Source organism: Miscanthus floridulus, chromosome 11 (assembly GCF_019320115.1).
Source record: "Miscanthus floridulus cultivar M001 chromosome 11, ASM1932011v1, whole genome shotgun sequence".
Classification (NCBI taxonomy): Eukaryota; Viridiplantae; Streptophyta; class Magnoliopsida; order Poales; family Poaceae; genus Miscanthus; species Miscanthus floridulus.
Window position 1 is genome coordinate 95,322,556 of NC_089590.1, and position 20,994 is coordinate 95,343,549.

At 48.7% G+C, this 20,994-nt stretch overlaps 2 protein-coding genes across 2 annotated transcripts; one reads left to right on the top strand and one right to left on the bottom strand.

The window, feature by feature from the left end:
- The first annotated feature begins 322 nt into the window (after positions 1-322).
- Positions 323-5,762, top strand: LOC136494029 (plant UBX domain-containing protein 7-like). Its single transcript, XM_066490167.1, has 10 exons — positions 323-528; positions 621-769; positions 837-968; positions 3,223-3,385; positions 3,798-3,875; positions 3,960-4,028; positions 4,212-4,355; positions 4,494-4,596; positions 4,968-5,245; positions 5,322-5,762. Exons 1-10 carry the CDS (start codon positions 424-426, stop codon positions 5,484-5,486), a joined length of 1,386 nt encoding a protein of 461 aa, XP_066346264.1. The 5' UTR covers positions 323-423; the 3' UTR covers positions 5,487-5,762.
- Positions 5,763-15,905: 10,143 nt separating this feature from the next.
- On the bottom strand, positions 15,906-18,195 carry LOC136494365 (trihelix transcription factor ASR3-like). Its single transcript, XM_066490529.1, has 2 exons — positions 17,156-18,195; positions 15,906-16,478 (listed from the first exon to the last, which is right to left on the bottom strand). Exons 1-2 carry the CDS (start codon positions 18,000-18,002, stop codon positions 16,147-16,149), a joined length of 1,179 nt encoding a protein of 392 aa, XP_066346626.1. The 5' UTR covers positions 18,003-18,195; the 3' UTR covers positions 15,906-16,146.
- Positions 18,196-20,994: the final 2,799 nt, after the last annotated feature.

Here is a 20,994-nt window from a genome sequence, read left to right on the forward strand (position 1 = left end):
TGTGCAAAAAATTTTAGAAACTAAACAGGCTCTAACTTGGGCTAGGTAGGACGTGCTTTTGACTTTTGTATTGACTTTGCGTTGGGTCCAGCAGTGTTCTCACATTGTTGTTCTTCAACATGGCGCCCAAGCCCAACACAGCAGGGAATTCCGTTTGCATGCCCATGAAATGTTTTAGGCGGCCCATGATGGGAACCCACTGATACCACGGGCTCTTTCTTCCCCTCCAAGCAGGCCCAGACGACCCCCGCACGCACTCCATTCGTCGTCTTCATCATCCCGCACGTTTCAACTTCTCCCTTTCCACACTTCCCACTGCTTAGTCCTTCCCCACCTAACCCCCCAAATCCCACCGAGCCCTACTCACCAGCAGACCGCAGGAGAAGGAAAAAAAAATAATCCTCTCGAGGCGACTTCGCCGCCATGGCGGGCGATCCCCCGACGGCCGCGGAGAAGGAGACCCTGGTCTCCTCTTTCCTCGAGATCGCCGCCGGCCAGACCCCCGAGACTGCCACCCAGTTCCTACAGGTCTGGTTTCCTCCCTCCCCCCAAAACCAATCCCCTTAGCTTCTACACAATTCAATCTGGTCCGTTGTGATCCCGGGGTTTCCATTCCGCAGATGACGAGCTGGCACCTGGAGGAGGCGGTGCAGCTGTTCTACATCGACGGCGAGTCCGCCCTCACCGCTGCGCATCCGGCGGCCCCGCCGCCTGCTGCGGCGGCCACGTCGGCTTTGGCGGCGGCGGCCGGGGTGGAAGAGGCGATGAGGTAGGCGGCCAAGGTTTGGATTTTGGGTTTTTGGTGGATCATTGAGTTGAGGGCATCCGATTTGCAGGTTCGCTCCACCCCCGGCGGCTGCACTGGGCGATGCAATGTTGAATGGATTTGGGGTTGGGGAGGACGACGACGTTCGCGCGCCTCTGCCTGTGAAGAGGGAGACTCTCTACGGCGAGGGCATCGTGTCTGTGTAAGTATTAAATAACGGTGCTTCGGTCTGGCACTTTGCATGTTAGCATTGAGTCCTGGAGCCATGCCGATTTTGCTTACCACCAATAGATTTTAACTTAGCTGATGTCCATGTCTGGTGTGCTCATAGAATCTATGCCATCTGGCCAGCGCACCTAAATGTACATGTGCTTATGGGCAGTTTCTATCTGAACCTGCCGCGGTGGAGGGCAGTCCTATGATCTCAGGTGCTTCGTGGCGGAGTCGCTGCGTCACCTGGCGCCCGACACTTGGAACGGTCTTGTGTTCTCCTGTGGAGTTGGGCGCTCGAGAGCAGCACAAAAACATGCCACATACAGACTGAGTACGTCTGTAAAGAAGTTACATGTCACAGTCTGCATTGGAGCCGAAAAACGCTTAAGACAAGCGCTGCTATGCCAAGTGCCTGGAAATTAATTTTACCATTGTGGATTTAGCTCTTCAACAGACACGTGATCACTGTTTTAAAGGCGTCGCCTTGGCGTAGCCTAGTCGTCCAGGCGAGAAAAATTTCTTGGCGTTCGGGTCGTCTAGCTATGCGAGCATATGGCGTCCGCCTTCGTGTCCTAGGCGTCCACCTTTCTCGTTAGGCATCCGAGGCATCACCAAGGAGGCTGCGGCAGTCGCCTTACTCACGAACAGCCTCGAGCGGTCACGCGAGGGGAAAAGGAAGCGCCTGCGCCCGCTTGGGAAGAAATCGATCTGGCGCAATAAAATCCCGCCTTCCTTCGTTCCCTATCTGCGGGCTGGAAGGAAATCGCGTGAGAATAAGGCGATTTCTGTGCGGGAGTAAGGGAAAGCATCTTTTCTCTCTTTAAGTGTATTTACAATAGCCTTTGCTTGTATGTTCCCTTACAGTCAGTACTGTTTTCTAGTGGCAACTAAGAGAATCTCCAAGAGCTCCTAAAATATCACTTGGCAAATCATGGATTATTCCAAGAGCTCCATTTTTGCCTTTCTCCGATAATTGCTTCCTAGTAATAAAAAAAACTGGGTGCTGGAGAGGAAAACTGGCGCCAAGTGCCGATAGCAAGCGTGCAACACACATGAATATCTGGGAGTTGAATTGGAGATTTACCCAGTGCTTATCCCTAGGGAGTCCAGATACAAAACTGTTGGAGGGCTGTCTTATTTCCTTTTTGCAAAAAACAAAATGAATTAGGGAGTTGTTTCAAGGAGCTCTGGGAGATGCTCGAGGTGTTCTGTTATATCTGTTCTTTTATCCCTAATGACAGTCATCATGTCTACCTAATAGTTTGTAACCAGTGAATTCTGCATGTTTGGTTATTGAGTCTCTCGTTGTTTGCCTTGGACATAACTACAACATGGGTAATCCCACTAGTAAGCCAAATGTTGTATGGCATCCGAGTTAATTTTACCATTCTGCGAACATGCAGTTTTTTGGAGTGTTTATGCCTATATGGCGTACTGAAGCTTAAATAACTTTACCTGAGTTTACATCTTTTGAGGCATATGCAAAACCAAGGACTCATCAAGTTATTTATATATTAGCTGTGATTATGTTGGTGGACAACCATGGTTACGCTAGAACTTACAAAAAAGTTTGCATGTTGTCGCTCCTATATGCTATGCTTTTATGATTTAGCCTCCTTATTAAGGAAGGTCCTTAAGAAGAAAATAAATGCAGCCATTGTATTGTAATGCAAAATAATTACTGCTCCTTTGATACATTATTATAAGTTTTTCTGTAACTGAATGATGCAATTGTGTTTTACTGAATACCAATATTGCTCGCAACCAATTTGGCTCATTTAGCATCATGTGGCATCTCGATCCATGTTTCTTTTTCACTTTATGGTGACAACAGTTGTACTACCGCCAACTGACCTTTTGTTTTCCATTGCCAAAGAAAAGGAAATGTATGCTAATATTGTTGTTTGTGACAAGCATTTGTCTTAAATAATAATCTTTAATGATATAATTGAAGAATTGATTAGAGATGGTTCCTTTTCTTGGTAGCTAGGTGTAAAATTATTTCCATGTTTGTTTTTTCATTTGTAGTTAGCTTGGGCATGGCTACATCAAATTTATATTCTATTATAACCTTCTGTTCTGGATTGGCATTTTAAGTAAGCACTTGTTGCTTTACATGTGGCAATATATAGTTTCATGTTCCAGACTACCATGGTGTATTTGAACTTCTATACTATTACCGTTGATTGCTAAAACTAAATTGTTCCATTAATTTGAGTATGATGGCCTTTCTTTTTTCGCAGCATGCGACCTAATGCACCAGCTGCATTTCGTAACTTTGAACAAGAAGCAAGACAATCCGCTGTTTGGGACTCTGACCAGAATGCTACATCTAGTTCTGGTGATAATCTTGCTTCTTTATACCGTCCGCCTTTTTCTTTGATGTTCAATGGACACTTTGACAAGGTAAGCTGTATATCAATTATATCAACTCATTAGTTTATATGCTTGTGAAAATGTATGGTCACTATTTTGTTGTTTGCATATATGGAAAACTGCACAACTTTAATTGCCACTATGCCTGTATCTCAATTGGCTGATGAATTTGTTGAACACGCAAAGCTATAGAGCAATTAGTTCGGTGTTTGTTGGTTAATTATTCTTTAAAGTCTCCTTTAAAAAATAAAATAATACCATATAATACTGTATATTTTAGGATGTGTTTTGTTGGCAATATAGTGGATTGATGTCTATAATAGTGTTCTTTCACATTTATTGTTCAACAACTTGTGCACATAAACTACCTTTGAGCTGAAACTCCATGTGATCCTTAAAATTGCTGATATTTCTCATTCTTATCTTTTCCCCCCAAATGTAGGCAAAGTTAGAGGCTTCTTCCCTGGACAAATGGCTATTAATCAATTTGCAGTCAACAGAGGAATTTAGCTCTCACATGGTAAGCTCAGTCATTTTGTAGTGTAATGTTGGTCCTTAAGTTTATTACTCCAAGTTTTGACTTTTGAACTGGCCTTTATTTAAGCTTAATCGAGATACTTGGGGAAACGAAGCGGTGGCTCAACTAATTCGGTCAAATTTTATTTTCTGGCAGGTTCGTCCTCCCTTTCTCCTTCTGTATCTCATTCAGCGATCTGATTCTCTCATTACATTTCCTTTTGACATGTTAGGATCTATATTGACATAATGTTGTCTGTTAAATAGCTCTCGTTTTCCCCCTAGATGGACTCATTTCTGTACAACTGTCTATTAATATGTTTTTAATGTGTTAATATAGGTTTATTATGACACCAGTGAGGGGAGGAAGGTATGCACCTACTACCATTTGGTGTCCATGCCTGCTATTCTTCTAATTGACCCTGTCACTGGGCAAAAAATACATGCTTGGAATGGAATGGTTCACCCAGACCGTTTACTCGAGGTATGTTGATACTATTCTCTCATTTATCATGCTGCACTGTATTTGTAGCCTGTATGGATGCACACAAACTTGAATTATAAGATGTACTATAGCCTTGATGTTCCTTGTTAATTCTTTCTAATCGTGTCCTTTACCTAGGATTTACTACCTTACCTGGATAAAGGTCCGAAAGAGCACCATGCAGCTCAACCTCAAAAGCGCCCAAGGAAAGTTGATCAGGAAGCTTCTTCGGGCAAGCAAGGTAGGAGTTGGATTGTTCTTTTTAATCCGCAGTGGTGTTACTTTTGTTTGTTGTTTGAAAACAGACTAGGAAGATGCCATTTTCATAACCATATGATGTAACTATATCAAATGCATGGACCACATAATTTGTCATAAAATAGCATTCATTGTTTTCCAAATTTATGGATATCTGCATTTCAAAAACTAGCAAGGACACTGCGTGTAGTTTTCATTGTATGATTGTATCATGCCGCTTTCTTATGCTATTTGTACATGATTTTCTGGACAGTTTTATCCTAGCTGCTATCACCTGCCTACCTGCAAGACATTTCCTACCGTAGCTGGTTACCAAATGAACTATAATCACAATGCCTTTTGATTCCATTTTAGGCAAAATAGTTGTTGAGGATGAAGATGAAGAACTAGCACGGGCAGTAGCAGCTTCGCTAGAGGAGAGTAAAGAAGTCATTGAAGCATCAGACGCTAGTGATGACATGGCTGAAGCTGAACCTGAGGTGGACAATGAGCCCAGCTTAAAAATCAAGCCTGATTATCCTCCTCTCCCTGAAGAACCTACAGGAAGCAGGGACCTTCTCTGCAGGGTTGCGATTCGGCTACCGAACAATCGGAGGATCCAAAGAAACTTTCTTCACACAGATCCTATCAAGGTTACACCTCCGTCATTTTTTTTTTCTGATTTCATTTCCTTGCTTCCCCTCCTCACTGGTGCTCTCTCTGCTGCAGCTCTTGTGGTCATTATGCGCTCCTCAGGTTGAGGACGGGGAGAAGAGGGCTTTCCACTTCGTACAGGCCATTCCTGGAGCATCCCAGAAACTGGAGTTCGGAAGCGACCAAACTTTCAAGGAAGCCGGGCTGGCCAACTCGATGATCAACCTCTTGTGGGACTGACCGCTTCCATCTTGCGCTTTGAAGCCATCTCGGTCGGGAAGTGTTTGGGGATGGGCTTGAAGATGGTCTGTTAGTTATTTTCTTTCCTGGAGGGTTAACTCTTGACTCTTATCTTTTGCTCCACTGGAGCTTGGAGCCGAGGACAAAAATCTGTTTGCCCTGGGCTGTGTGTGGAAATGCTCCTTTTGCCGCTCGTTCCTGTGTCCATATACTACATCCCTGTCCCCGGTAGGGCTTAGCTCTATTTAATGCACATATTTATCACACATTCAGTCTGGTGCATGCCTGGTCTGATGCTTGCTTTGATGCTTCCCTCCCGCCATGTCAAATGCTGAAAGAGATGCAGGCAGGCAGGCATCGCCGCAATCAGATTTACGGCTCGGTACTTCCCCATGTGCCGAACGCTGATCCGATCTGCTTCGCGGCCAAGGAAATTCAGCTGTTCGTGCTTGTTTTCGGCCTGTTCGCTGGTTGGTTTTTGAGCTGGTTTGGGCTGGCTGGTGCTGGTTTATTGTGAGAGAAAAATACTGTTGGCTGGTTGGTTTGGGCTGGCTGAAACCAACAAGCGAACAGGCCGTTTGTTTGGGGTGGCATGCTCCTTTGCTCAAGAACCCAGACTCCATGCCTTTGCGTACCTTCAGGCTTCAGTTTAGCTGCTGCCGAACGAGGGCCGTTCCATCTCCGAGCGCCTCGAGCAGCGATCCACAAGTTGTTGCGACATGCGGCGGCACGTTGCTGAATTCGCTCTCCTGGTTTGACCGGAGTTCGTGCGTTTGCAACAGCTAATGTATCAGCTGGACCTGGATCCGATTCCGATGGAGCCATGAATGTGCAGATATGGGGCCTTTGTGTGCTCCATCCAACCTCTCACACACGGCAGCCGCTCAAACCTGCCTGCACAGGACCGCGTGCAGATGCAGATGCAGCGCAGGACTGCCTGCCCCTGTCTCAGCGCAGCGGCGTGCTCGGCTGCTCGGATCCGGGAGTCCGGACCGAGATGTCTGGAGCATGCATGCACGAGCACGCGGTACGCGCAGGACTTGGTACACCAACACCAGTACTACGTACGAACGGTAACATATTAGGCCGCGTTTAGAAGCCAAAATTTTTTGGTTTTGGGTACTGTCGTTTGTTTGTATTTGGTAATTAGTGTCTAATTATGGACTAATTAGGTTCGAAAGTTTCGTCTCGTGATTTCTCACCCAATTGTGTAATTAGTTTTTTTTCATCTACATTTAGTACTCCATACATGTGCCGCAAGATTCGATGTAACAGGTACTGCGCAAATTTTTTTGAACTAAACAGGGCCTTACTAGTAACATGGTGGGGTAACAGCAGCCGTGAATGAGCCCGTAAAAAACACGCACACACAAGTGCCCATCTCGGCAGCACATTATGCACGGGGATGGGCTGGGGCTGGAACTCGGCGCAGGCTGCCGCTGCTGTCTCGCACACTCACTCTAGCTGTGCCTGCCTGCCTGCCTGTGCTGGGAGAGTAGAGAGGTAGAGAGAGACATGCAACGCCGTCGTACACGTAGCAGTGCTAGTGTGGGGTAACGGCCTGCAGGCTGCCTGTGGGAATGGGGGGGGTTTTGACCGGCCACGTTTGACTGCTCGCGTGGGCCCGCCGCTTATGATTTGCCTCTGGCCCGCACCACCCCCCTGTTGCATTGGCCGGTGCCACCCCTGCTGCCACTCGCAAACACACGCTGTGGGCAGCCACAGCCCACAGGCCACAGCACGCAGCTGCTGGCTGGCCCGGAATTATTGCACCCGACGGCCGAGCCTCGCTTCGTGAATTCTCGGCATCTCTCTCTGCTGCCTCCTAGACCGCTGCCACCGCTTTAAGGACATCTTCAATGGTAAATTGAGGTGCTGCCTCTTAACCCCTACGTGACAATGGTTCTTTTTTTTTACATTTCCCTCACCTACGTGACAAAATAAACTTAGCTTAATGCCATCTTTGGAACGCAAGAATGAGAAAACACATGAATAGAAATATTTTTTTCGGAACATGTTTTTTGACACGTATTTCATTAAGAGAGAAATAGAATCGTTACAAATCGCCTAATACCTTCCGCGGCCACGGCTGAGCACTAGGTTGTGCAAAGCCCAACTCAAAGACATCAGTGGACTACATTTTGAAAGATTTTGTGCGACTTAACTGGCAGTCTAGGTGCTCAACAAGCTTCGAAACGTTGCCAAGTCAGTAAAGCCCGCTGTGATCCATTCATTTCCTTGATGGATCGCCTCGACGCAGATGAGAGCCGACAGCCGCGGCTGCGAACAAAACACCTGCTGTTCCTCTCCTTCCAGACCCTAAATAGAAATAATACAGAAATAATGTGAGAATACTATGCAATCCTAAGAAATTAAAAACATAAAAATTATGTAGAATTATGTGTTTGGCTAGGCCACAGGAAAAGCTAAGAAATTCTAAAGGATCTTAAGAACAAATTGATGTTACTTCTTTGTTCAACCAAGGTATCATGTCATAATAAAATATTAGTGGAGAGCATCTGCTTGATTATACAACAGCTGCCGCTATTAATCCCTTGCTTGTCCTCGCTCCTTATGCACATAAATTTTTTCATGAGGTATGAGTGTATTTCTTTCTCATGTGACTTTCCTATGCAATCAGAGGCAAATAATTTTTTTTCCTTTAGGTTTCCTATGATCAATTTCTAGAAACAAAAAGCTTCTACAGGAACTGAAGCCTTAAGAATTGGAACCCTATATTCTTTCTATGTTTCTCCTCCCTTCCCAGAGGGACCTTAGCCCTTGGAAAAATGCAAATGCTGACGCAGGGAGGTTGGTTTATTTTATAGAGCCGTCGAGCCGGCACCGGCGGCATTCCAATTACTTCCCCGGAGCTGGAGCTAGCGGCCGACCACTGTTCCACGCCGCAGCACACCTCCGTGGCCGTCCCGTCGTGCTCTGAACTGAACTCTCTGACAGCCTGGAGTAATTGGCATCCTCCAGTGCCACTTCACTACACTGGGCGCCCTGCATGCGTTAGTAGTGGAGGGAGACTGGAGACCGTCGTAGCCTAGTAGGGGGGCCTGGCCTGGACCCTGGACTGGACTGGACCGCCCTCCATCCAGCAGCCATCGGGCATTTTGGCCGGGCTCGTGCACGGAGCACAGCGACCAAGTACTGCATGCACTTTTTGGCCGCATCTCTGGCCGGCCGGCTACCTTTTGCGTTGCACCGGCGCGTGACGGTTGACGGCTGACGAGCGGCAGCGCAGCTCGATCGGCCGTCGAACGGAACGGGATCGTGCTTGGGGACGACGACGATCCATCGCCAATCGGCGTGCGGTGCGTGCGTGGAGGATCGTGCCTTTTACAGCTTGCATTGCATGCATGCATGCGCGGGCGGGCCGGCCGGACGGGATCCCCTGCCTGCACTGCACTGCTTGCATGCCGCGCCTAGTAGCTTTTACAGAGCCGGCCGGCCGGCCGGCTGTCTGGCCGGTGGCTGCCCTCAGTGATCAGTGGGTCTGTGCTCTGTGGGTGTGTAGTGGAGCTAGAATCCAATGCTGAGGCCTGAGGGCGGGCTCGCCGCTGCTGCACCAGCACCACCAGTAGTCCAGCACGTACTACTCCAGCTCCAGCACCACCAGTACAGTACTACTACCACCACACCACACCACACAGGACACAGCTAGAGGGACTGAGGGAGGCGTTGTACGCTCGTGGTGGGGCCCACCAGGCAGCCAAGCTAGCGCACCAGTGTAGTACTACTATACTACGTAGTAGTGTAGTCTGGAGCTAGCACGCACTCTGGGCCGGGCTTCTACTTTCTACAGAAGCTGTCTACTTGGGTTGGAGTTTTTTTTTTGCCTCCCCTCCTGATGACATATACGAGGATCTTGAGTAGAAGTACAATGTTTTGTTTGCACATGCGTGCGTACATACGATAAATATGCAGACCGTTTGCTTCGTCTTGTTTGGTTTATAAGCTATGGCTAAAAATACTGTTGGCTAATTTGGTATAAGAGAAAAATACTATTCGTTGGCTAGAAACAAGAAAAGAAAAAAAAAGCCAAACTGTAGTAGTGGACTAGTGGTACGCTACTGGTTTGAGTTTTTTGAGCAAGGGGAAGTGCCGACAGAAAACCCACAGGGGCATGTTCGCATGCCCTTAAATTTGATTTGATCTGTTTTTTTTATCTAGAATAGTATTTTCTTCACCCATTTTTCTCCAGATTTCTCTAAAATTTCTCCAAGCGAATGGGCCTGGTACTACTACGACTACGGCAACAATTTCTTACCATCACCACTCACCAGCAAAAAAGAAGTCCATACTACCAGCTACTACTACTACTGTACCACATGCTACAAGCTACAGTAGTGCACAGAAGAGTTTACACTTGACACGTTTCAAGCTGTGGACTGTGGTGTTGTACGGGGAGGAACGGGAACGGCAGGGGCATTTTGGGGAGAGAGGGCAGCTACGGCCTACGGCCAAATGGTGGTGGCATAGGGTATGATATGGCATTGCTGGCATCTCTCTCTCTCTCCCTCCAATCCCCATCCGGTCAAGGAACTTTGACTACGGACCTGAGAGCGGTGACAGCCGAGAGGTCAGGCTTTTCTGACACCAAAAGGACATATCCATACGTTCACCACCTCCTGTGTCCTGTCCCGACTCCCGAAAATCACCGGTTCACCACCATGAGGCTGTGTTTAGGGTGCGTTTAGATCAAAATTTTTTTTGGATTTTGGCTCACTGTAGCATTTCGTTTGTATTTGGTAATTAGTGTCTAATTATGGACTAATTAGGTTCAAAAGTTTCGTCTCGCGATTTCTCGACCAACTGTGTAATTAGTTTTTTTTTCGTCTACATTTAGTACTTCATGCATGTGCCGCAAGATTCGATGCGACAGTTACTATGCAAAATTTTTTGGCAACTAAACGGGGCCTTAGTGGGGCGAAATTTTAAAATTTAGCTACTGTAGCACTTTTGTTTTTATTTGGTAATTAATATTTAATCATAGATTAATTAGGCTCAAAATGTTCGTCTCGTGATTTCTAACCAAACTGTGCAATTAATTTTTTTTCGTCTATATTTAATGCTCCATACATGTATCGCAAGATTTGATATGATGACTATTGTAGCACTTTTTAGAAAAACTTTTTAAAACTAAACAAGTCCGAGTACCATTAAACTAGACACGCCATGGCCCGGTTTGGCATCACCTGATCCTCTAACTTTAATGTCAGATGTTTAGGCACTACTCCCTCGGTCCTAAAAAAACGCCATAATTTGTTTATCAACAAGTCGAAATTTCAAATTCAACTAAACACATATAAAATAAAATTATTAATACACGAATAAGTATCAAGATCATACTATTAAATATCATTAAACTATTGAAATATATTTTTATAAAGATTATATTTCTGATACAAGTGTTGATAAATCTTTTTATAAATCATGTAATACTTTTCAGGACGAAGGGAGCACAATGATATCCACTATTATGTCAAAACAAGCCCAGTAATTTTTTTTGTTGCAAAATCACCGTTATATTGGTATATTTTCTTTTAGTTGTGTACCATATTAATTAGCTGGCACCTATGTAGGGTGTTTCCTTTATCTTAAAATAGGAGAATATCCTGTGCATTGTTCTAGAGATTACATATGATTTACAATGAAATTAAACGACTTTATATTTACTTGCATGAAAGGATAAAATTGTTATAATGAATTTTAAGTGGGTAATGTGGATGCCCATATAGGTAAACAACAAATTAGTGGATCATGTGCCTGTGTTAAGGGGATAGATAGTTTACATAGATAAATAGATATTATAATTGTATGTAGATGTGGGCTACATGTCGAGATAGAGGGAGGGTTCATGATTATATAGATTGAACTTAGCTGTTAATTTAGACTTGGGCACTTGAATAATCAACAGAAAGAGACGAGTGTATAACAATTATATTCATTTATTTAAGTAGATGCGGACGTGGGAAATTTGAGAAAAATAAAGAGTGATGAGAGACTTATATTTGGTGCATCTAAGAAAAGAAGGAAAAAAACTAGCTCGACCTATACTAGTTAGGATAACCCTGGGCGTTCGTGTTACCCGAATTTTTCGGATCGGGTAGTTCGGGTAATGGAAAACGTTACCCGCTCAAAAAACCACTACCCGAAATTTTCGGGTACCCAATAATTTGGGTTCGGGTATTCCCGAACTACCCGATATTCAGAAAAACTAGCATTTGTACATAATTTCAGCACCATTCGGTTAATCATTTTTTTTTCCAAGTTTCCAACATTTCATAGAGAAAAATGTATAAGCAAAGTACTAACGGTACCAGATAGCATAAGACCATAAGTTCACACTTCACAAGTACATAAATGTTAAAAATAGAGTCACAACACAATGTCACATAAATATTACAGAGAGACAGTCACACAGTATCACTTGAAGCACTGAACCATTTTAAATTAGAAATAGAAGAGGAAACAGGAAAGACCGGAGGTAGGGCTATTTGTTCTTGCTGCTCTTTTGCATATATGAAATATGGGTAAATCGGGTAATATGAGTAAATCGTGTACCGGACGGTGTTACCCGAATTTTCTGGACTAATTTCGGGTATCTGGAATCACTATCCGAAATTATAACCGGGTAGATCGGGTTTGGGTACGGGTTTGGATAGTTCGGGTTCGGGCATTGGGTAGCGGGTAATTTGCCCAGGGTTAAGTTAGGTTGTGAAGTGGGACTGGGACATCACGCTTTTGTCGTTCCTGTAACAATCCGTCACCGGGTATCTGAAATCCCAGTTTTCTCTTGAAATTGGTAGGAGTACTAACCAGTAGCCACCCAGTCCAGTCCAATCCTATTACCCATCCGGTCAGCGGGCGCGGAAAGACCAGGCTGCCCCTAGACAGAGAGGAAGAGGAGTAGAGCCGGATCGCCGGATCGGGACAAAGGGCCCACCAGGCCTGGTCCTTCTCCTCTGGGGGCTGGACTGGGATATGATGGCCGGAAGCCGACAACGCAGCGGTCCACCCGTCTCCCCCTCTCTCTCTCCCCCCTCATGTATACTGGCAACTACCAGTACCAGTAGTCCATAGACCACGCTACGGCCCACGTAGCCCGCTAGATCCCCAGCTGCCACCGCCCGGCGAGGGCATTCTCGTCATTGCGCCCGTGCGGTAAAATTTTGCTTGCATCCAGCGTACTGTAGTGTGGTACGTGTACTCCACTGCGCCGCCGATTACGGCAAAGGTTGGCTGTGGCTGTGGCTGTGACTGTGGAGCTCAAGCATGCAGTCAGTCAGGCTCAGCGCACCATACCAGAGGCCTTTTCCGCTGCTCGATCCTTTGGTAAAGCCAACAAGCCAACTGGCCAAGTACTCTTGTTATCCCAAAAGAATGCGCAATTCAGGAGTACGGAGTACCCCACCCCCAAATCAAGTTTACAATAATTTAGAGTTTAACTCAATTTATATAATACGAAAAAGATACTTATATTATCGCTCTCTTCGGTTCGAAATGATAAGTAGGTTTTGATTGGGATGAAGTCAAACAATATAGATTCCTACCAATTATTCTTACAAAATATATTTTAAGAACCGTACCGTACTATCCGAGAGGCTGGCTTTCTAAATACAAATCTAAACCTATTGGTGTAAGTTCCACGTCCTAAACTGATATAAATAATTATGATCGAAGCTTTGTATAGTTTACCATATCCCTATATGAAATAGGATTATCAATTGGGGGCGGATAGACTACTAAATAAATATTATTAAATTCGTCTTCAATTATCAATTCGGGACAGATAGAGTACTATATATGTTTTTTTATATAAGACTACGGGGGAGAGGATCCCCACCTGGAATTTTATTAGAAAGAGATCGATCGCGTTCAGTTACATAATGCTAGTAGTTACGGAATGTAGATTTCTACAGCTTTGCAGGTACAGGAGCCAAGCCTGAACATTCTCAGGATTGCTTGTTTTCTTCGATATGAAACGGTCTCTTCCGGGTCGAGAGGTCGTCAATTACTTTGGCAATGACCTGGGTAGCAGAGGATCCTTCTTGCCGGAAGACCTCGCCGTTCCCGGCGTCCTAGAGACGCCAAAGTATAGTAAGCAGAATAGACGGCCACAGGTCGCTGTCCAATCCGTGCGGAGTGTTTAAGCGCCAGAGCTCTTCATCAGACAAAGATGCAGCGGTATCGATCCCTAGTCTTTGCCATATAGAGGAGATGGACGGGCACCTGAAGAGTAGTATATATGTTGATAATTTTTTTAATAAACTCAGTTGAATTAATTCTAACTTTGATCAGACACTACTCCCCGCGTCCCATAAAAAAAAAGACCATTCTCACTTCCTAAGAAGTCAACTATCTTTAACTTTGACCAAATTTATATAATGAAATATTAATATTATATTTATGATACATAATTAGTATCTTTAGATAGATTTTTGAATATATTTTTATAATAACCTATTTGAAGATACAAGTGTTACTAATATTTTTTCTATAGACCAAGTCAAAAACGAGTCTCACAATAACTCTTTTTATGGGACGGAGGTAACATATATAAATTTGCATGTTGGTTATTACGCTTACACCCTCCCGGATCCACGCCGCACCAGGTCAACAAGAGCCACGCAGCTCGCACGACGAGCTAGTCAGCTACGGAGCTGGAGTATCCTGCATGCATCATATATGCATCAGCCTCAACCTCAACTTCGACTTCGACTTCGACTTCGACTTCAGCCAGACGCTAGAGCTGGAGTTTCATGCATGCATGCATCCAGTTCTCAGCTTCAGCTCCTTCATTCGCAGGCATGGAGCTTGATGAGCACCTCTCTCTTCCCCTCTCCATCTCATCACAGTCGTGAACCGTGATCTGCGATCATCTGTCTAAATGATATGAATGAAACACTCGCTAATTTTATTGGAGAGTTTTATTCTATAGTTTCATAGACATTTAATTTTATGACACGTATATGTATGTTAAATGCCTCTTAGCTTTCTTTGCAACGAACCCATACGAGACCTTGTTTGGATGTGTATTTATTCATCTCAATCCATATGTGTTGAAGGGTATTGGAGTGAAATTAAACTAAGCTCCGTTCTATTCTACTCCATCACGAATGAATTAAAGTGGATACACGTGCATGCGTACAAGCGACAGTTAAACACGCGGCAGCTGGTGCATGCGGTCATGCGCGCATGTCTCCTACTTGCTGGCGCCCAGGCCGCCCCACGGTCCACTTCCGGGGCCGTCGTTGCGCCGGGCCGCCCTTGACTGGTCGCCGGACCGGTCGGGCGCGGGTGGCGCCGCCGTGTCGACCTATGGCTCGACTGTTGGGACGTACTATTACATTTACATACACAGTACGTACTAGTGATGTGGTACTGTACAACAGTAATCTGGTCGAGATGCGAGTCATATATGCATAGCAGCATAGGCCACCAGTGCACCCAATGCCCCAGTGGCAGCGCGTACTGGTGGCAATGGATAATACAATTCTTTAAGGCCTCGCTTTTTTGGAACCCTACTTGTCGTGATGATACATTTGAGAAGACGGTGCAGAGATGAGGTGGTACGTACTGTACGCACATACCTCCAGATATAATACTACTACTACGGTGCATGACTGACGAGTGACGAGAGAGAATCCAGCACGAGCGGCGAGTATTCAGAGAGACAGACAAAGGTGCGTGGCTAGCAAGATATGGTACGGGCACGGGGATACACGAGTCAAGTCGCTGCAACTTTCTCACAGCAGTCGACCGGACGCTGGTGGCGATTCCACGAGTAGACTCGTTGAACAATCATCGATCCATCGTCCAGGTAGAGGTAGAGACGAGACGAGAGTGCCATGCATACAGAGGCACGACGACACCACGAGGGCAAAAGCGCCATTCCATTTGAGCTACTACTAGCTAGCTACTGCATGCATGCTCTGCTCTCAGGGTCTCAGCTAGTACTAGAGCTAGCATGCATGAGGTAGCTATCTTTGGTTCCTTCCTCCAATACCATGCAGGAACGAAAGCAATGGCTTGGCAGCCGTGCAGTGGAGTTCCTGCACGCGGCGCAGCGAGGTGAACAGGCCCCACGGCTGCTGCCTCGATTGCTGATCCTCCCCCTTCGTCCTCTACCTCTAACCCTGCATGCCATGCGCCGCTAATGATCGTCGTCCGCGACAAACCCGGAACCCAAGAAGGCAGTGGCAATGGCAGCACCCGCAGCGGCCAGCCTCATCGATCATAATACCCACACCACACCACGGCAGCTACAGAAACAATGTCCACTCATCGCAAGCTCCATCTCCAGTCAACAACGAGTCAATGCATGCATGCATGCAAGCAAGCGCACAAAAGGGAAGCTCAAAGCCGACACCTAGCAGCAGGACAACCTTGTACATGCATGCGAGGGCGAGACCAATGCAATGCTACATACGCTTCCACCTCCAAAAGAATTTCTAGTCACAGCCTCCAACAATGAATCACGCATCACCTTATTTACATCTCGGGCGGTCCCTGGATCATCGGAGCTCAGCTAGCCGGCCGTCCGGCCGGATTGCACAACGCCGGCGGTAGCTAGCAGAGCTGGGAGGAAGATGATCGACCACGACAGGGCTAGTAGCTGCGGGGCTCAATGCCGTTGCCGGCCGGCCGGTTACCGGGAGGCGGAGTCGCCGCTGCGGTGGTCGGAGACGAGCGCGTGGATGGCGCTGGAGAGGCTGTTGACGGCGGAGACAAGGCCCGCGAAGCCCTGGCGCCGCACCTCCGTGCGCTCCTCCTCCAGCCGCAGCCGCCGCTCCTCCAGCTCCAGGACCTCCCGGTGCCGCCGCTCCCGCTTCTCCTCGCACGCCACCAGGGTGCGCGCCAGCACCGTCGCGCTGCGCATCACGCTGGACCCCAGCCGGTTCAGCCGCCGCCGCTTCGGCTCCGGCTCGCCGCCGTCCGACCCGTCCTCACCGGACTCCGACGACCCCGTCAGCTCCTCCGCTGCATGCATGTACAAACATGCATCCATCCACACATCATCAAAACGTTACAGTAACAGACTAAACAACAAAGCAGTTACCATGCATTATGGTTTAAATATAGTTTATTTACTACGAAAACAAACAAGCTGGAAAACAAAAGGCGCTTTGTTAGTTCGTTTGCATGCTTGCACAGTTGCTCCAAGCTTTCAGGCTTTACGATTGGATCCTGCCAATGCCTTTACAAAGTGATTGCAACCTTTGTTCCTTTGCATTGCTTCAGCTGGAGTAGGAGTAGTAGCCATGAAATCTATTTATTTACCTCTGCAGGTAAAACCCTCTATAAACTATAGGATTCGCCGCCTACTTTGGCCTGCATGCATGAGCTGCACTGCACTCTGCACGCAGCTTTATTCTCATCGCACAGCATTATTACCACTGCCACCGCCCAGGAAGAAGGCACAGTAAAAAGTTAAAAAGCGAACCCCCCTGGTGTGGTAAATAATTACACCAGGTCGCGAGAGCATCCGATCTCCCCCAATCATAACGCCAGGCTCTAAGCACACAAATAACCTCGTGGCGATCTACGGGCCCACGTGTCAGTTGAGACGAGACGAACAGTAAATGGAACGGGTGGATAGATCACAGATGTAACAGCAGCTGGAATTAAGTACAGGCGCGCGCGCTGACCGACCATACCGGAAACCGACGTCGCCGGCGGCGCCACGGCCACCGCCGGAAGTGGCAGCGGAGGAGGAGGAGGCGGTGGAGCGCGGGGCTGAACGAGAAGGGGCTTCGGCGGCGATGGAGGAGGAGGTGGCGGAGGCAGCGCGAGCGGGGGTGGCGGTGCGGCCGCGATCGCCGCGCCCCCTCGCCGCGCGGCGCGGCGCGAGAGCACGTCCGTCAGCGCGTCGTACACCTCGGGCGCCAGGTTGGTGGGGAGGTTGCGGTCCTTGCGCTCGTGCCGCTCCATGGCCCAGTAGGACGGGAGACCCCGTATGTTGGTGGCGCCGGGGGCGGGGGCGGCGGTGGCCGGCGCGGTTGCGGTGGCGCGGGACTCGTAGTCGCGGACTTTCTTGTAGTCGCGGAGGAGGTTGTCCCACTTGTCGTTGCACTGGTTCTGGCTGCGGAGGCAGCCGTGGTTCCAGCAGTAGTTCTCCACCCACTTCCACCGCTGCTCCGCCGACCGCGGCGTCGTGGGCGACCCCGCCGCGGCGGGAGGCACCCCGTGGCCGTGGCCATGGGCGCCGCCGGCGCGGCGGTCGTCGTCCAGGCGCTTGGCCGTGATGAGGATGAGCGTCTCCTGGAGGGTCCAGTTGCCTTTGCGGTAGTCCCTGGGCGCGGAGGCCGGGGACGGCGGCGGGGCCGCGAGCGACGGCGGCGTCATGTGGCCGTGGCCGTGGCCGTGGCCGTGCGTGTGCGTGTGCGGGCGGAGCAGCGAGAGCGGGGACGGCGCGGCGCCGGACGAGGACGACGGCGAGGGGTCGGAGGAGGTCGCGGTCGTCATGGGCGCTGCCGCCGCCTTGGCTACGGTGTTGGCCGACATGAGACGGCTGGCGAGCCCGGCGGCACCGGCTGGCTGCGCTGGTGGCTGCTGCTACGGCGGTGTCTGGGTCGGCGCGCTGGTGGGCATTGGGACGCGACGAGGGCGGTGTGGTTGGGTGCGGTGCGGTTCAGACGCGCGGCGCGGGCGAGGGCATCCCGTCCCCGAGTCCCCCGTATTTACATGCCCACGGCGTTGCGTTGGCTTGGGTTTAGTGGTGGCGTTAAGCTTTAACCCACCCAGCCAAGGGAGAGCGCGAGGTGCACTGCACACTGCAGCCAGGCAGAGGGCGTTTCGTTCCAGCTCGTTGGGTGGGTGAGTGGCAGTGGCAGTGGCAGGGCGCTCCATGTGAGTGGGGGCTGCGCTGCGCCGCTGCGCAGAGCTCCACCTCATCACACATCTCATCGCCCGCCCGGCCTTCATGTGAGAGGGAGATGCAAGCAACAGGCAAGGCTCGTTCACGATCACGGCTCATCAATCTCCACCTCTTTTCCTTTCCTCCTGCATCTCCTGCTCATTTCCCGCGGTTTCTTTTCAGTTTTTCTAGTAACCTTCTTCTCAATGCTCGCACGCAGGCGCAGTAGATAGACGAAAACAAAAGGGAAAGATGTGCCGTGCTATTGCTAGCCTTCTGCTGGCTTCTGTTATGCCACTTACCACTAGTGGCCGGTAGGCGGTAGCTAATGGCAACGGCGGCTGAGGGGCTGGTGACCAGTGAGCACTTTTGTTTGTGGCTTGTCGCGGAGCCGTGGCGAGCACCGCCACCGGGGTGTCCCGTAGCTGCCGGCGTGCCGCGTCCTCTCCTCATTTCCGGGCAGGGCCGGGGCCCCTCCCAGCAGTGACCGCCCGGTCGGCCGGCCACGCCATTTCTGAGCGCATTGTTGCCCTGTTCCGCCTAGGAAAGAGGTCTCACTGTTGGCCGAGTGATTGTGCTTGCTTGGACATATGCGGAGCGTGCTGCGCCCGGAACAGTCGCACCACAGGTCGTCTCTCTATAATCTACTATACTAGTAAGTAATAATAGTAAATCGCTGGACGTGCTCCGACATACTACCAGTATACGTACATACACGTATACATTATACATACTCCGTATACATTTTACAATGTGTGTGTGACCAAAAAAAATATGAGGGAAAAAGAAAAAAGCAAACCAACAGCGGTGTCATTTCTCCGGACAGAGTCGTGCACACCGGCCGGCACCCTGGGGGATGGTCGTTCTGGCCACCTGTTGGGTGTTGGGGATTATATTTAAGCATGTGGACATGATGAATCTAGCTAGTACCATTATGTCCCTAGAAAAATATCTTAGTAGTAGAAGAAGAAGATGCAAAGTATGGTTCCACGGTAATCATTTACTCTACTTGCCAAAAGTCCCCCGCAAGTGCCTGTGATCACCACCGGGTTCGGCAGCAGCAGAAGCACCCCCGGCCCTAATAACCTAGGCCGAGGTCCACTAGTCCTCAAATTCTTCTACTACTAGGATTCTAGAGACGCGGCGCTTGGGCCTCTGTTGCCACCTCCTTGTTCACCGCGGCTGGCAGCCTACAGAACGGCCGCCGAATGATCGCGGATCCCTAGCAGCGCAACCGCCGGAACCCCACGTCCCCACTACGATGCCACCACCCTAGCGTAGGAGTAGCATTCCTCACCAAACCGCGGCTTTTTGCTAGCGCTAGCCGTAGTATAGGCTGGATTGTTGGGCTGGGTTGCCTTTTGTGGGGTAAAGAAGGAAAGCCTCAAGTCCCCTACCATGCTGCGTCTGCATTGCTGCTAACTGAAGTGGAGCTCAAACGCAAGCGTTTGGGCCGGCCGGACGGAATTGGAGTGCGGTGCAGTGTGAGACCAGCGAACTGAATGGATAGGGCCGGAGCGGAGAGGGAGTCATGCCAGAAATCGCGTTCCAGGCGCTCCTGCACTGCACCTTTTCTCTTCGGGCGCCCTTTTCAGTTTCCGGAGCGTAGAGCGTTGCACCATTGCAGTTTTGCCATGCGGTGGATGCAGAAAAAAAAAGGAGAAGCAAAAGGAAAAATGGAGGTGCGGAAAATTGAACCGCGTGCCTCTCGCATGCGAAGCGAGCGCTCTATCATATGAGCTACACCCCCTTTGTAATGCTGGGATAAATATTATTTTATAAATAACTTGCACCAAAACAGATGGACCACAAGGGTAAAAGTTACCGTGCTTCCAAGCTATGTGTTGGACAAAAGTTATGTCCACCGCTAAAATTGCAGCAAGCTATCGAGGTGAAGCAGTTTCGAGCAAGGCAAGATCGAGGAAGGAAGTGCTACGCTGCAAATTTTGGCACAGCTCACTTCGATCGGCTTGTGGAGCTTATTACACAAGATTAAATAAGAATTCCAGGAAGCTCACCAAGAAACATTCAGTGATCGAAACGCAGCAGGGATAGTGCTGGAGCAATTAATTATAAAAAAAACTTGACCTAGGGTAAGATCTTCTCCACTCATTAACATAAAGGTCAAAAGATTTTATTTCTCATGGAGAGAAAATGCCCATGAACCTTGACTGTTGAGGACCATGTGTACGCGGATGGAGCGTGACACGAGGCCGTAGGCGCATCCTCGCCAATAATGGATCATATATTTTACTAAGAGTTAAATATGCTGACGGACCTTAAACTTACGGCGTTGTGCTATTTAGGTCCACGAACGCTCGAAATCGAAATTCGAGCCCCTAAACTTGTTAAGTGATGCACCAGAGGTCAATAACCCTTTGGGAGGCATTGACTAGGCTATATTTTTTTTTACAAAAAGCACCTTGATAGTCACGTCCTACCTCAGTCTCCCTCGCGTGCAGCGGCGTCCGCGGCCGTCGTCTCCCACGTGCGCGACGTCGGCGGCCGGCCGTCCACTCGCGAGGTTTGCTCGTAGTTGCTTCCCTCGCGGCCGAGCGTCCACCAGTGCGGTGCCCGGTGCGCTTCCCTCACGGCCGGCCTTCCACCAGCACGGTTTCCTCATGGCAGTGCGAGAAAACG